Raw genomic sequence first — 15000 nt, 5'->3', positions numbered from 1 at the left:
AGTACACTGATAACTAGAGGAATACTGTATTAGTGCAGTATACAGTACACTGACAACTAGAGGAATACTGTGTTAGTGCAGTATACTGATAACTAGAGGAATACTGTGTTAGTGCAGTACACTGACAACTAGAGGAATACTGTGTTAGTGCAGTACACTGACAACTAGAGGAATACTGTGTTAGTGCAGTACACTGATAACTAGAGGAATACTGTGTTAGTGCAGTACACTGATAACTAGAGGAATACTGTGTTAGTGCAGTACACTGATAACTAGAGAAATACTGTGTTAGTGCAGTACACTGACAACTAGAGGAATACTGTGTTAGTGCAGTACACTGATAACTAGAGGAATACTGTGTTAGTGCAGTACACTGATAACTAGAGGAATACTGTGTTAGTGCAGTACACTGATAACTAGAGGAATACTGTGTTAGTGCAGTACACTGATAACTAGAGGAATACTGTGTTAGTGCAGTACACTGATAACTAGAGGAATACTGTGTTAGTGCAGTACACTGATAACTAGAGGAATACTGTGTTAGTGCAGTACACTGACAACTAGAGGAATACTGTGTTAGTGCAGTACACTGATAACTAGAGGAATACTGTGTTAGTGCAGTACACTGATAACTAGAGGAATACAGTCTGAAAAAAATGCAAACACAACATGTAAACTGTTGGTTCCCATGTTTCATGAGCTGAAATAAAAGATCCCAGAAATGTTACACAAAAAGCTTACTGGACTTGTCAACCCCCTCTGTCATCTCTCTCTTCCGCTCTCTCTTTCTCTACCCTTTATCTCTATCTCTTTCTCTCTCTCTCTTCCTCTCTATCTTCCTCTCTCTCAATTCAATTCAAGGGCTTTATTGGCATGGGAAACATATGTTAACATTGCCAAAGCCTGTGAAGTAAACAATACAAATTTACAGTAAACATTACACTCACAGAAGTTCTAAAAGAATAAAGACATTTCAAATGTCATATTATGTCTATATACAGTGTTGTAATGATGTGCAAATAGCTATAGTACCAAAGGGAAAATAAATATGGGTTGTATTTACAATGATGTTTGTTCTTCACTGGTTGCCCTTTTCTTGTGGCAACAGGTCACAAATCTTGCTGCTGTGATGGAACACTGTGGTATTTCACCCAGTAGATATGGGAGTTTATCAAAATTGGGTTTGTTTCCGAATTCTTTGTGGATCTGTGTAATCTGAGGGAAATATGTGTCTCTAATATGGTCATACATTTGGCAGGAGGTTAGGAAGTGCAGCTCAGTTTCCAGCTCATTTTGTGGGCAGTGTGCACATAGCCTGTCTTCACTTGAGAGCCAGGTCTGCCTACGGCGGCCTTTCTCAATAGCAAGGCTATGCTCACTGAGTCTGTACATAGTCAAAGTTTGGGTCAGTCACAGTGGTCAGGTATTCTGCCACTGTAGTCTCTGTTTACAGGGCCAAATAACATTATATTTTGCTCTGTTTTTTTGTTGATTCTTTCCAATGTGTCATGTAATTACCTTTTTGTTTTCTAATGATTTGGTTGGGTCTAATTGTATTTCTCTCTCTCTCTCTATCTCTCTATCTCTCTCTTCCTCTCTCTCTTTCCCCTCTCTCTCTCATTCCCTCTCTCTCTCTCTCTTCTCTCTTTCTTTCTCTCTTTCTCTCTCTTTCCCCTCTCTCTCATCCCCTCTCTCTCTCTCTCTCTCTCCTTCTCTCTCTCTCTTTCTCTACCCCTTTATCTCTCTCTTTTCTTTCTCATCCCCTCTCTCTCTCTCTTTCTCTCTCTCTCCTTCTCTCTCTCTCTCTCTCTCTCTCTCTCTACCCCTTTATCTCTCTCTTTTCTTTCTCATGCCCTCATTCAGAGGGTAGGAGAGGTGAAGCTAACGTCCACATGCATGTATGTATACACACAGACACAGACACACACTCACAGTCACTGTGCTAATACCAAATGATTGTGATCTGATGTTGAATCGGGATCAGAGCCGTTTACAGTGGGACTACGCCAAATCATAGGATTACAGTTTAAGAGATCATAAAACTGTCATTTAATATTAAAATAGAATACCGGATTAATGGTACAACCCTGCCAAATGACAGATTATCCCTTTAGCAAGTGAGGCAGAAACATTGTGCTATTTCTGATCAGTAATCTTAGTGTGGTTTAGTGTTTTGTAGGGAGAGAGAGAGAGAGAGTGGGAAAAGGTGTATTGAGATGCAAAAATGTGTACTGTACACAAAGATGGGGAGACCTCTTTCTCAACTCTTCAGCTTTTAATGTTTTAAAAGGCTGGTTGCTAAGCTACCATTTCCATTATTACATAATTTGAACAAGGTTTGTGTGAAGTACAGTGTTGAGAGCAAAGGGAGAGTGAGGAATACTGGAGAGGATATCCAGATAGACTTCGTATAGGCTACATGGGCCTGGACATTAACTGACTGTGGCTGTGGAGAAATGCAACATCCTTTTCGAATGTCCCGTCAATCTGAATCAGTACAGAAGCTGTACGTCAGTACAGAAGCTGTAAGTCAGTACAGAAGCTGTAAGTCAGTACAGAAGCTGTAAGTCAGTACAGAAGCTGTAACTCAGTACAGAAGCTGTAAGTCAATGTAGAAGCTGTAAGTCAGTGCAGAAGCTGTAATTCAGTACAGAAGCTGTAATTCAGTACAGAAGCTGTAATTCAGTACAGAAGCTGTAAGTCAGTGTAGAAGCTGTAAGTCAGTGTAGAAGCTGTAAGTCAGTACAGAAGCTGTAAGTCAGTACAGAAGCTGTAAGTCAGTACAGAAGCTGTAAGTCAGTACAGAAGCTGTAAGTCAGTGTAGAAGCTGTAAGTCAGTACAGAAGCTGTAATTCAGTACAGAAGCTGTAATTCAGTACAGAAGCTGTAATTCAGTACAGAAGCTGTAATTCAGTACAGAAGCTGTAAGTCGGTGTAGAAGCTGTAAGTCAGTACAGAAGCTGTAAGTCAGTGTAGAAGCTGTAAGTCAGTGTAGAAGCTTTAAGTCAGTACAGAAGCTGTAAATTAGTACAGAAGCTGTAAGTCAGTGTAGAAGCTGTAAGTCAGTACAGAAGCTGTAAGTCAGTACAGAAGCTGTAAGTCGGTGCAGAAGCTGTAAGTCAGTGTAGAAGCTGTAAGTCAGTACAGAAGCTGTAAGTCAGTGTAGCAGCCGTAAGGGATGTGTGTGTGGGATGTGTGTGTATGTGTTTTCGTGTCTCAGGGAATAGCGTTTGCACGACTGTATACTTGACCTTTTGACCTTGGCATTTCTGAAAGCCACCACTCTCCACTGTGTTTCAGGGAGAGGTGGGAAAGGAAGCTGGGTATTAGGTCGTGACCTCACTCTCCAAGGTGTTTCAGGGAGAGGTGGGATATGAAGCTGGGTATTAGGTCGTGACCTCACTCTCCAAGGTGTTTCAGGGAGAGGTGGGATATGAAGCTGGGTATTAGGTCGTGACCTCACTCTCCAAGGTGTTTCAGGGAGAGGTGGGATATGAAGCTGGGTATTAGGTCGTGACCTCACTCTCCAGGGTGTTTCAGGGAGAGGTGGGGTATGAAGCTGGGTATTAGGTCGTGACCTCACTCTCCAAGGTGTTTCAGGGAGAGGTGGGATATGAAGCTGGGTATTAGGTCGTGACCTCACTCTCCAAGGTGTTTCAGGGAGAGGTGGGGTATGAAGCTGGGTATTAGGTCGTGACTCACACTCCAAGGTGTTTCAGGGAGAGGTGGGGTATGAAGCTGGGTATTAGGTCGTGACCTCACTCTCCAGGGTGTTTCAGGGAGAGGTGGGGTATGAAGCTGGGTATTAGGTCGTGACCTCACTCTCCAAGGTGTTTCAGGGAGAGGTGGGATATGAAGCTGGGTATTAGGTCGTGACCTCACTCTCCACTGTGTTTCAGGGAGAGGTGGGATATGAAGCTGGGTATTAGGTCGTGACCTCACTCTCCAAGGTGTTTCAGGGAGAGGTGGGATATGAAGCTGGGTATTAGGTCGTGACCTCACTCTCCAGGGTGTTTCAGGGAGAGGTGGGGTATGAAGCTGGGTATTAGGTCGTGACCTCACTCTCCAAGGTGTTTCAGGGAGAGGTGGGATATGAAGCTGGGTATTAGGTCGTGACCTCACTCTCCAAGGTGTTTCAGGGAGAGGTGGGGTATGAAGCTGGGTATTAGGTCGTGACCTCACTCTCCAAGGTGTTTCAGGGAGAGGTGTGGTATGAAGCTGGGTATTAGGTCGTGACCTCCCTCTCCAAGGTGTTTCAGGGAGAGGTGGGGTATGAAGCTGGGTATTAGGTCATGACCTCACTCTCCAGGGTGTTTCAGGGAGAGGTGGGATATGAAACTGGGTATTAGGTCGTGACCTCACTCTCCAAGGTGTTTCAGGGAGAGGTGGGATATGACACTGGGTATTAGGTCATGACCTCACTCTCCAAGCTGTTTCAGGGAAACTGGTTGTGTGTGTGTTTCTGCTTGTGTGTGTGTGTGTGTCTGTCTGGTCCTGTGTGTGTATGTGTATGTCTGGTTGTGTGTGTGTCTAGTTGTGTGTGTGTCTGTCTGGTTGTGTGTGTGTCTGTCTGGTTGTGAGTGTGTATGTGTGTGTCTGGTTGTGTGTGTGTGTGTGTGTGTCTGGTTGTGTGTTTGTGTGTGTCTGGTTGTGTGTGTGTGTGTGTGTCTGGTTGTGTGTGTGTGTGTGTCTGTCTGTGTGTGTGTGTGTGTGTGTGTGTGTGTGTGTGTGTGTGTGTGTGTGTGTGTGTGTGTGTGGTGTGTGTGTGTCTGTGTGTGTCTGTGTGTGTGTGTGTCTGTCTGCTTGTGTGTGTGTGTGTGTCTGTCTGCTTGTGTGTGTGTGTGTGTCTGTCTGCTGTGTGTGTGTGTGTGTGTGTGTCTGTCTGCTTGTGTGTGTCTGGTTGTGTGTGTGTGTCTGTCTGGTGGTGTGTGTGTCTGTCTGGTGTTGTGTCTGTCTGGTGGTGTGTGTGTCTGTCTGGTTGTGTGTGTCTGTCTGGTTGTGTGTGTGTCTGTCTGGTTGTGTGTGTCTGTCTGGTTGTGTGTGTCTGTCTGGTTGTATGTGTCAGTCTGGTTGTGTGTGTGTCTGTCTGGTTGTGTGTGTGTATGTCTGTCTGGTTGTGTGTGTGTCTGTGACACAGAAAAAGCTTCCAATTACCAGGAAACACTTTACGAGACTTCTGAGTCTAGCCTCAACATATAAACATATTTCTGAAACCCACCACTCTTTGTCAGTCTGCATGACATAAACCTCTATGTGTGACTGTGGCATGCTGGGTGGCCTGGTTGGTGTCTCTTCCATGTCATTTAGTGTCACAGTTAATGTGCCACTGGGGGCTTTCATAGCTCTTATCATAGATTAACGCTCTCCGGACCTTCCATGCCACTGCAAGCCCCCGGAACCCTGCCCAGTAAGCTCTGTGTGTGTGTGTGTGTGCGTGTGCGTGTATGTGTGTGTGTGTGTGTCATTACCAGTATTACCTGTGTCCCCATAAGAGAACCATTACGCTGCTCAGAACAACGTGTGGTTCAGGCAGCAGGAAAAGCCATCATCACCTAATGTGCTGTGTGTGTGTGTGGGAACACTATATTTTTGTGTGGCGTACATTACCGGTCAAAAGTTTTAGCCACCCTTTGCCTTGATGACAGCTTTGACATTCTCTCAACCAGCTTCATGAGGTAGTCACCTGGAATGCTTTTCAATTAACAGGTGTGTTTTCTTAAAAGTTAATTTGTTAGCTGCTTTTCCTTCACTCTGCTGTCTGACTCATCACAAACCATCTCAATTTGGTTGAGGTTGGGGGGATGTGGAGGCCAGGTAATCTGATGCAGCAATCCATCACTCTCCTTCTTGGTCAAATAGCCCTTACACAGCCTGTAGGTGTGTTGGATCATTGTCCTGTTGAAAAACAAATGATAGTCCCACTAAGCCAAAACCAGATGGGATGGCTTATCGCTGCAGAATGCTGTGGTAGCCATGCTGGTTGAATGAGCCTTGAATTCTAAATAAATAACAGACAGTGTCACCAGCAAAGCACCGTCACACATCCTCCTACATGCTTTACGGTTGGAACCACACATGCAGAGATCATCCGTTCACCTACTCTGTGTCTCAAAGACACAGCGGTTGGAACCAAAAATCTCCAATTTGGAGACAGATTTCCACCGGTCTAATATCCATTGCTCGTGTTTCTTGGCCCAAGCAAATCTCTTCTTCTTATTGGTGTCCTTTAGTAGTGGTTTCTTTGCAGCAATTCGACCCTGAAAGACTGGTTCACGTAGTCTCCTCTGAACAGTTGATGTTGAGATGTGTCTGTTTCTTGAACTCTGTGAAGGATTTATTTGGGCTTCAATTTCTGAGGCTGGTAAACTCTAATGAACTTATCCTCTGCAGCTGTGGTCACTCTGGGTCTTCCATTCCTGTGGTTGTCCTCATGAGAGGCAGTTATTCATAGCACTTGATGGTTTTTGCAACTGCACTTTAAATTTTCCGTATTGACTGACCTTCATGTCATGATGGACTGTCGTTTCTCTTTGTTTATTTGAGCTGTTCTTGCCATAATATGGACTTGGGTCTTCATAATATGGACTAGGGCTGTCTTCTGTATGTCACCTCTACCTGGTCACAACACAACTGATTGGTTCAAACGCGTTAAGAAGGAAAGAAGTTCCACAAATTAACTTATAAGAAGGAACACCTGTTAATTTAAATCCATTCCAGGTGACTACCTCATGAAGCTGGTTGAGAGAATGCCAAGAGTGTGCAAAGCTGTCATCAAGGCAAAGGGTGGCTATTTGAAGAATCTCAAATATAAAATATATTTTGATTTACTTAAGACTTTTTTGGTTACTACATGATTCCATATGTGTTATTTCATAGTTTTGATGTCTTCACTATTATTCTACAATGTAGAAAATAGTAAAATAAAGAAAAACCCTTGAATGAGTAGGTGTTCTAAAACTTCTGACCGGTAGTGTATGTGCCATATTTGTGTGTAAGGATGGAGTGTAAATGAGAGAAACACGTCTTCCTATGTGTATTTGTGTGTGTGTGTGTGTGTGTGTTGTTTGTATGACTCCAGTGTATTACATTGTATTGGAGTCACAGTCTTGTTAGATTCCCAGTAGCTCTGTGTTTGTAGCCTGCTGTGTTGTGATCAGCGATGAGAAGCCATTTCTCTGTTCTCTGTCCCAGTGACTTCTGGCCAACCGTGTTGGGAGGTCAAAGCTTCCTATCCTCAGACACTGTGAAGGAAGTTCTCCACCAGTCGAACTGAGAGACTGTGATGGAGTCTGCTGGTTGGTGTCTCTACATAAACACAGCCCTTATCCTGTGTTTGGATTATGCATGTAGAAGTGTGTGTGTGGAGAAATGGTGTGTTTGTGTGTGTGGGTGGGTGTGTGGGTGTTTTGGAGGGTGTGTGTGTGTGTGTGGGTGGGTGGGTGTGTGGGTGGGTGGGTGGGTGTTTTGGAGGGTGTGTGTGTGTGTGGGTGGGTGGGTGGGTGTTTTGGAGGGTGTGGGGATTCAGTGCTAACGTCCCAGGTGTCTAAAAGCTTGTCGCTGGTTCTGTTCTGTTCTCTGTCTAGACACACACACACACACACACACACACACACACACATACACACAAAAACACACACACACACACACAAACTCCGAGCTCCTGAACACTCCGTCCTCTTGCCTTGACAGGAAGGGATGTGGCTCCTCCCAGCATTCTTTGCAGGCTGATTCATTGTTTGCTTAAATCGCACTGTGTCTGCACTTGCTGCACTAGCCAATCATCTTGCTCCGTTTAACAGCAAATAAGAGCATTGTCTCTCATTCTGAGGAGAGAATGAAGGAGAGATGAATGTAGGAGAAGTATTGAGCTAGAAGGGTGGCAGTGTCCCCACACCTATTCTCTGTCTCTCACAAACATCTAGAATGACACAGCAAAATACTCTACTTGCAAATAGACCAAATTATTATAAACCATTTATGTCTCTTAACATATTTAGAGCTGAATAGTCACCTTTGGGCCACATGGCACTTTAGAGAAGTGGAATAAGGCTTGTTTAGAGTAGTGGAATAAGGCTTGTTTAGAGCAGTGGAATAAGGTTTGTTTAGAGCAGTGGAATAAGGCTTGTTTAGAGTAGTGGAATAAGGTTTGTTTAGAGCAGTGGAATAAGGCTTGTTTAGAGTAGTGGAATAAAGCTTGTTTAGAGCAGTGGAATAAGGTTTGTTTAGAGTAGTGGAATAAGGTTTGTTTAGAGCAGTGGAATAAGGCTTGTTTAGAGTAGTGGAATAAGGTTTGTTTAGAGTAGTGGAATAAGGTTTGTTTAGAGTAGTGGAATAAGGTTTGTTTAGAGTAGGGGAATAAGGTTTGTTTAGAGCAGTGGAATAAGGTTTGTTTAGAGCAGTGGAATAAGGTTTGTTTAGAGCAGTGGAATAAGGCTTGTTTAGAGCAGTGGAATAAGGTTTGTTTAGAGTAGTGGAATAAGGTTTGTTTAGAGTAGTGGAATAAGTCTTGTTTAGAGTAGTGGAATAAGGCTTGTTTAGAGTAGTGGAATAAGGTTTGTTTAGAGTAGTGGAATAAGGTTTGTTTAGAGCAGTGGAATAAGGCTTGTTTAGAGTAGTGGAATAAGGCTTGTTTAGAGCAGTGGAATAAGGTTTGTTTAGAGAAGTGGAATAAGGCTTGTTTAGAGAAGTGGAATAAGGTTTGTTTAGAGTAGTGGAATAAGGTTTGTTTAGAGTAGTGGAATAAGGCTTGTTTAGAGCAGTGGAATAAGGCTTGTTTGGAGTAGTGGAATAAGGCTTATTTAGAGTAGTGGAATAAGGCTTATTTAGAGTAGTGGAATAAGGTTTGTTTAGAGTAGTGGAATAAGGTTTGTTTAGAGAAGTGGAATAAGGCTTGTTTAGAGAAGTGGAATAAGGCTTGTTTAGAGCAGTGGAATGAGGTTACATCAGAGACAGATAGAAGGAACCATTGTATACAGATGTACAGGATATTTTAATGAAGACAATGTAATTGTTGTAGAGTGCCTTGCTTTTCCTCTGCTTATTGAATAGTGGTTATATGCCTTTAAATCTATGGTGTTCCATTTCTGACTTCCTTGTATGCAACAATTCTTAATAATTGTCTCTGTCTGTATGTATCTGTGAGCATCAGGGAGCAAGCATGGATTCCAGGAATTACGATGTTGTTAGGGCTGGGATTATTCTGTTGTTGGGGCTGGGATTATTCTGTTGTTAGGGCTGGGATTATTCTGTTGTTAGGGCCGGGATTATTCTGTTGTTAGGGCCGGGATTATTCTGTTGTTAGGGCCGGGATTATTCTGTTGTTAGGGCCGGGATTTTTCTGTTGTTAGGGCCGGGATTTTTCTGTTGTTAGGGCTGGGATTTTTCTGTTGTTAGGGCTGGGATTTTTCTGTTGTTAGGGCTGGGATTCTTCTGTTGTTAGGGCCGGGATTCTTCTGTTGTTAGGGCCGGGATTCTTCTGTTGTTAGGGCCGGGATTCTTCTGTTGTTAGGGCCGGGATTCTTCTGTTGTTAGGGCCGGGATTCTTCTGTTGTTAGGGCCGGGATTCTTCTGTTGTTAGAGTTCGGATTCTTCTGTTGTTAGGGCCGGGATTCTTCTCTCTCTCTCTCTCCCTCCCCCTCCCACCCACTCCCCCCCTCTCTCAATTCAATAAAATTCTCTCTCTCCCTCTGACCATCACTACGGACTTGTCATGCAGCAGGTTCTAGCGTTTCACTGACGCAGGTTCATGCTACAGTACGTGACTCACTTTGTCTGTCCCCTTCCCAGTTTCCACAGGCTGACGTTTCACTATTCAAAATGGCAGCCTGCTTTAGCCACTGTTTTGATTTAAAGTTTAAAGTTGTATTCATCGTATGTACAGGATACACATGGTTTACACCATCCAATGAAATGCTTACTTGCAGGTTCCTTCTCGTCAATACAACAACAATAAGAACTAATAAAAGAAAATAATATGAACATAAAGTAAATAGCTCAGTAGAATAGAGGGCTGCAAGTTTCCCAGTACGGGGGTTGGCTGTCGTCATACACAACCTCCCTTGGCAAATGCCACAGCGGTAAATCCAAGGTGGGATGGATGGGGTCAGGTGGGGTGAGCGCAATGCGAACCCTCGAGGCCTGTTAACTACTCCGGCCCCTCCCCTTGCCCCCCTGCATGCCAGTCTCTGGCTAGTAGAGGTGCAGCTCTGTTTCAGAACCCCTTATCTGTGTCAGAATGATTAGGAATGCCAGTTCAGAACCCCCTTATCTGTGTCAGAATGATTAGGAATGCCAGTTCAGAACCCCCTTTTCTGTGTCAGAATGATTAGGAATGCCAGTTCAGAACCCCCTTATCTGTGTCAGAATGATTAGGAATGCCAGTTCAGAACCCCCTTTTCTGTGTCAGAATGATTAGGAATGCCAGTTCAGAACCCCCTTATCTGTGTCAGAATGATTAGGAATGCCAGTTCAGAACCCCCTTATCTGTGTCAGAATGATTAGGAATGCCAGTTCAGAACCCCCTTATCTGTGTCAGAATGATTAGGAATGCCAGTTCAGAACCCCCTTATCTGTGTCAGAATGATTAGGAATGCCAGTTCAGAACCCCTTTTCTGTGTCAGAATGATTAGGAATGTCAGTTCAGCTCATGGAGAATTGAGCTTATGGTTAGTAGCATTGAATATGCTTAGTTTTGCTCAGTTTTAGAACTTATTTTCAGAACCTCTTTCAAAATAAGCTTGGCATAGTCTCACTCTTGAGTTTCTGACTCACTGTGTTTGCAATTTAGCCAGTTAGTCCATTAGTCCAGTCTTAGACCTGCGTTGATGCTTCAGTATGGCCTCTCTTTTAACCTCTGTCAAACTGTTTACAGTCATAACTCCTGTTAGCTTGGTGGTGTTACCATTGCATAGAGTATCCCTTCTGCCTTGCATGCACCATTTAGCTTGAAAGAGTCAAATTGTTGAGGCTTTCAACCATTTACATGTTAGTCGTTTAGCTGTGTCTCTTTTCTAATTCAGGTCAGCAGTGATAGGACTTAGCAACAGTGTTTTAACAAGCTAGCCAGTCGTACAGCAGACTGCTGAGGCAGGGACCATGATTTGACCCAGTTGTTCACATTTCTGTGTCTCAAGTTTCAACAAGTCAGATGTCTGTGCAGACGTCTGCTTGTAACAGACACTGTCCATGAGGCATAAAGCACATGCGTGCACACAACACACACACACACACACACACACACACACACACACCACACACCACACACCACACACACACACACCACATACACACACACACACACACACACACACACACACACACACACACACACACACACCACATAACACACACACCACACACACGCACACACACCACACACACGCACACACACCACACACACACACACCATACACACACCACACACACGCACACACACACCACACACACGCACACACACACACACACACACACACACACCACATACACACACACACACACCACATACACACACACACCACATACACACACCACATAACACACACACGCACATACCACACACCACACACATACACACACACACCACATACCACACACACACACACACACCACACACACACACCACACCACACACCACACACACACACACACACACCACATACACACACCACATACACACACACCACATACACACACACCACATACCACACACACACACATACACACACACACACCACACACCACACACACCACACACCACACACACACCACACACACACACCACACACACACTGTGTACTGCACCCTTCCTTCTTGGCGCTGTGTATTGACAGCAGACAGCATAGACCGTCTCTCTTAGTTAGTTCATCAACTCTTGGCACGAGTGTTTTGAAGTTTCACTTCATATTGTGATGCGATGTCTCTGTATCATATGAATGTGTGTATACCTCCTGTCAGACAGGTGGCCTGGCTGGATATCTGGGAGGTGGTCCCACAGGGCCACAGAGACCCTCTTCTGGACTGAACACACACATGTATGCAGACACACAGACACACAGACACAGACGCAGACACACAGACGCAGACACACAGACGCAGACACACAGACACAGACACACAGAAACACAGATGCAGACACACAGACACACAGATGCAGACACACATTTTTCTCCCACAGGGCAGAGCAGATAAAGAGAACCCTTAACAATTAGCAAGTACCAGGCTTAGTCCAGACCTAGGGTGAAGCAGGGTTAGGGGCATGCAGCTATAAACAGCTGCACACACACACATACACACACACACACACACAGTTGTCAGCTGACTGTGTGTGTGTGTGTTTTCAGGACATGCCTCTGATGTTGACTAGCAGAGGGAACCATAACAAATCACCAGGTCACCTCAGGACAGGATCTCATACTGCAGATTATACATGTTTTATAAATATGGAATTAAATGATAGCATGGAATTATGGGTATCTGTCTATCTTCTGTCTGTTGTTGTCATACATGTTTTACAGTCAAAGTAATGCCAGTGCTGTCTGAATCTAAGTCAACTTTCACTTACTTTACTCTCTTCCTGTTGCCCCCCCCATCAGGGCCGTTGTTCCAGGGAGAATTGTAAGTACCTCCATCCTCCTGGTCACCTGAAGACCCAGCTGGAGATCAACGGTAGGAACAATCTGATCCAGCAGAAGAACATGGCCATGTTGGCCCAGCAGATGCAGCTCGCCAACGCCATGATGCCTGGCACACAGCTTCAGCCTATGGTGAGACAACACACACACACTCATGTACAGTACATGTATGTCTTACAGACACACACACACACACATGCATACACACACATATGCAAACACACACACACATGTATGCACACACAAACACAAACACACACACACGCATATGCACACACACGTGTGTATAATAGAATGGAACACATACATGCATACACACACATATGCAAACACACACACACACATATGCACACACACGTGTGTATAATAGAATGGAATGCCAGGACCTGAAACCCCTCTTCATTTTCCTCAACCTTTTCCTCAACCTTTGCCAATCCAGGTGAATCTCTATGACCTGGTCCAAGACAGCAACAGGTTCAGCTTACATCAAGTAAATACCTGGCACCACCACATTACATGACAACACTTACAGTAGTCTAAAGGTCACTCTATTCCCTATATAGTGCAGTGCTTCTGAGCAGAGTCCTAAAGCAATGCAGCACATAGGGAATAGGCGGTCAGTTAACTGTTGAACAAAGTACATTTAATATTTGACCTACCAGGAAGTATAACTTCTCACCTTTGACCTTTGTCTCTCTCTGCCCCCGAACAGCCTATGTTCCCCATGGCGCCAGGCCTGGCCACTAATGCCGGCGCTGCGGCTTTCAACCCGTACCTGGGCCCGGTGTCACCCGGCCTGATGCAGCCAGAGATCATGCCCAGTCCACAGGTCCTCATGGCAGGCCACCCCAACCACGGACAGGTCCCCAACGCTGCTGCCGCTGCCGCACAGAAACTCATGAGGACAGACAGGCTGGAGGTGAGAGATACAGACGGAGGGATGGACGGACAGACAGATACACACGCACGCACATACACCCAGAAACCCTGTACTGACCCAAGAACACAAACATGCTGTGCTAACATAAAGCCTCTGCTGCCCTCTGCTGCCTTACAAATGCCATGTCCAACACACCGGTGACCCTGCTCAATGTCTGCTCAAAATCTGCTCTGCGCATATCTGTGTAACTGAGTTTGACACCCCTGGTTTATGGCATCTGATATGTCATGATTATGACGGCGTTACGAAGCCCTTGTGACAGAAGGCTAAAGTGGAACTGATCCGTTATGTTCCTATCTCTCGCCCCTCACCAGGTGTGTCGTGAGTACCAGAGGGGCAACTGCTCCCGGGGGGAGAACGACTGTCGCTTCTCCCACCCCTCCGACAGCACCATGATCGACACCAACGACAACACGGTCACCGTGTGTATGGACTACATCAAGGGCCGCTGCTCCAGGGAGAAGTGCAAGTACTTCCACCCTCCGGCCCACCTGCAGGCCAAGATCAAGGCCGCACAGCACCAGGTCAACCAGGCCACCGCCGCTGCAGCCATGGTGAGTAATCCGCCATCTTGGATCCTCTCTGTAACAGTCGCAGAGTGGGGATTAGGAAAACGCACTCAGTAGGAGGAAGCTGCCCCTAGACACGGGTCTTAGGATTGGGGAGGGTAAACTGATCCTAGATCTGTGTCTGCGGGTAACTTCTCCATTATACTATATGTCCCTTCTGGCTTGTGACATTAACTGATAGAATAACAGAAGTTTACCTGGACTGACTGATTGTATCTGTAACTATGTCAGTGGGCGCGTCTTCCCCTGCACAGCTTCCTGTTGATATCCAATGTATTCAATGTGCTTATCTGACTGCAGTCTAAGTCTAATATAACAATGGTCCTTCCTCTCTAGTTGAACATCCACAGCTAAACTAGCACTGTGACACTTGTGTGTTGTTCTTAGTATTTGCCAGGCTTTGTTTGTATGAGGAACAATAACAAGCCTGGTGGTGTATAGTCATAGAAATGTGACAATGACTACGATACGTACAGTAAAACACTATATTGCTATTTTATAATTGAATGACCCTACTGGTCACACGTTAAACAAACTGTAGCTCATTTAGCTTAATTAAAGGCCTCTTAAGCCCTTTAAATATGTACATGTAAATCTAAGGCCTACATAGATGTATGATTATTTATAAGCAAATGTCACACTATATAAAGGTGATGTAACAGGTCCTTGCGTCTGATGTGGTATGAACCCAATACTACCCTTTGTAAAATAGGACATTTGCTCATAAATGCTTTGTGCCATTTATGTAGGCCTTATGTAGGCCTTATGAAGGCCTTATGAAGGCCTTATGAAGGGTTTATGAAGGCCTTATGAAGGGTTTATGAAGGCATAATAAGTTATAGTTTATTTAAAGTGTGACCAT

The 15000-nt window shown here is 44.7% G+C and overlaps 1 protein-coding gene across 8 annotated transcripts in view; it reads left to right on the top strand.

Moving 5' to 3' along the window:
• LOC115123975 (muscleblind-like protein 1) overlaps positions 1-15000 on the top strand; it is a 117405-nt gene that overhangs the window by 88971 nt on the left and 13434 nt on the right. For all 8 annotated transcript variants that reach the window (XM_065013685.1, XM_065013686.1, XM_065013687.1 and 5 more), the window contains 4 exons: positions 12591-12761; positions 13069-13119; positions 13342-13548; positions 13884-14123. In XM_065013685.1, the coding sequence (XP_064869757.1) occupies positions 12591-12761; positions 13069-13119; positions 13342-13548; positions 13884-14123 (669 nt within the window). The remainder of the gene's footprint in view (positions 1-12590; positions 12762-13068; positions 13120-13341; positions 13549-13883; positions 14124-15000) is intronic.

This window comes from Oncorhynchus nerka, linkage group LG9b (assembly GCF_034236695.1).
Source record: "Oncorhynchus nerka isolate Pitt River linkage group LG9b, Oner_Uvic_2.0, whole genome shotgun sequence".
Classification (NCBI taxonomy): Eukaryota; Metazoa; Chordata; class Actinopteri; order Salmoniformes; family Salmonidae; genus Oncorhynchus; species Oncorhynchus nerka.
This window is presented reverse-complemented; position numbering and strand designations above follow the sequence as displayed.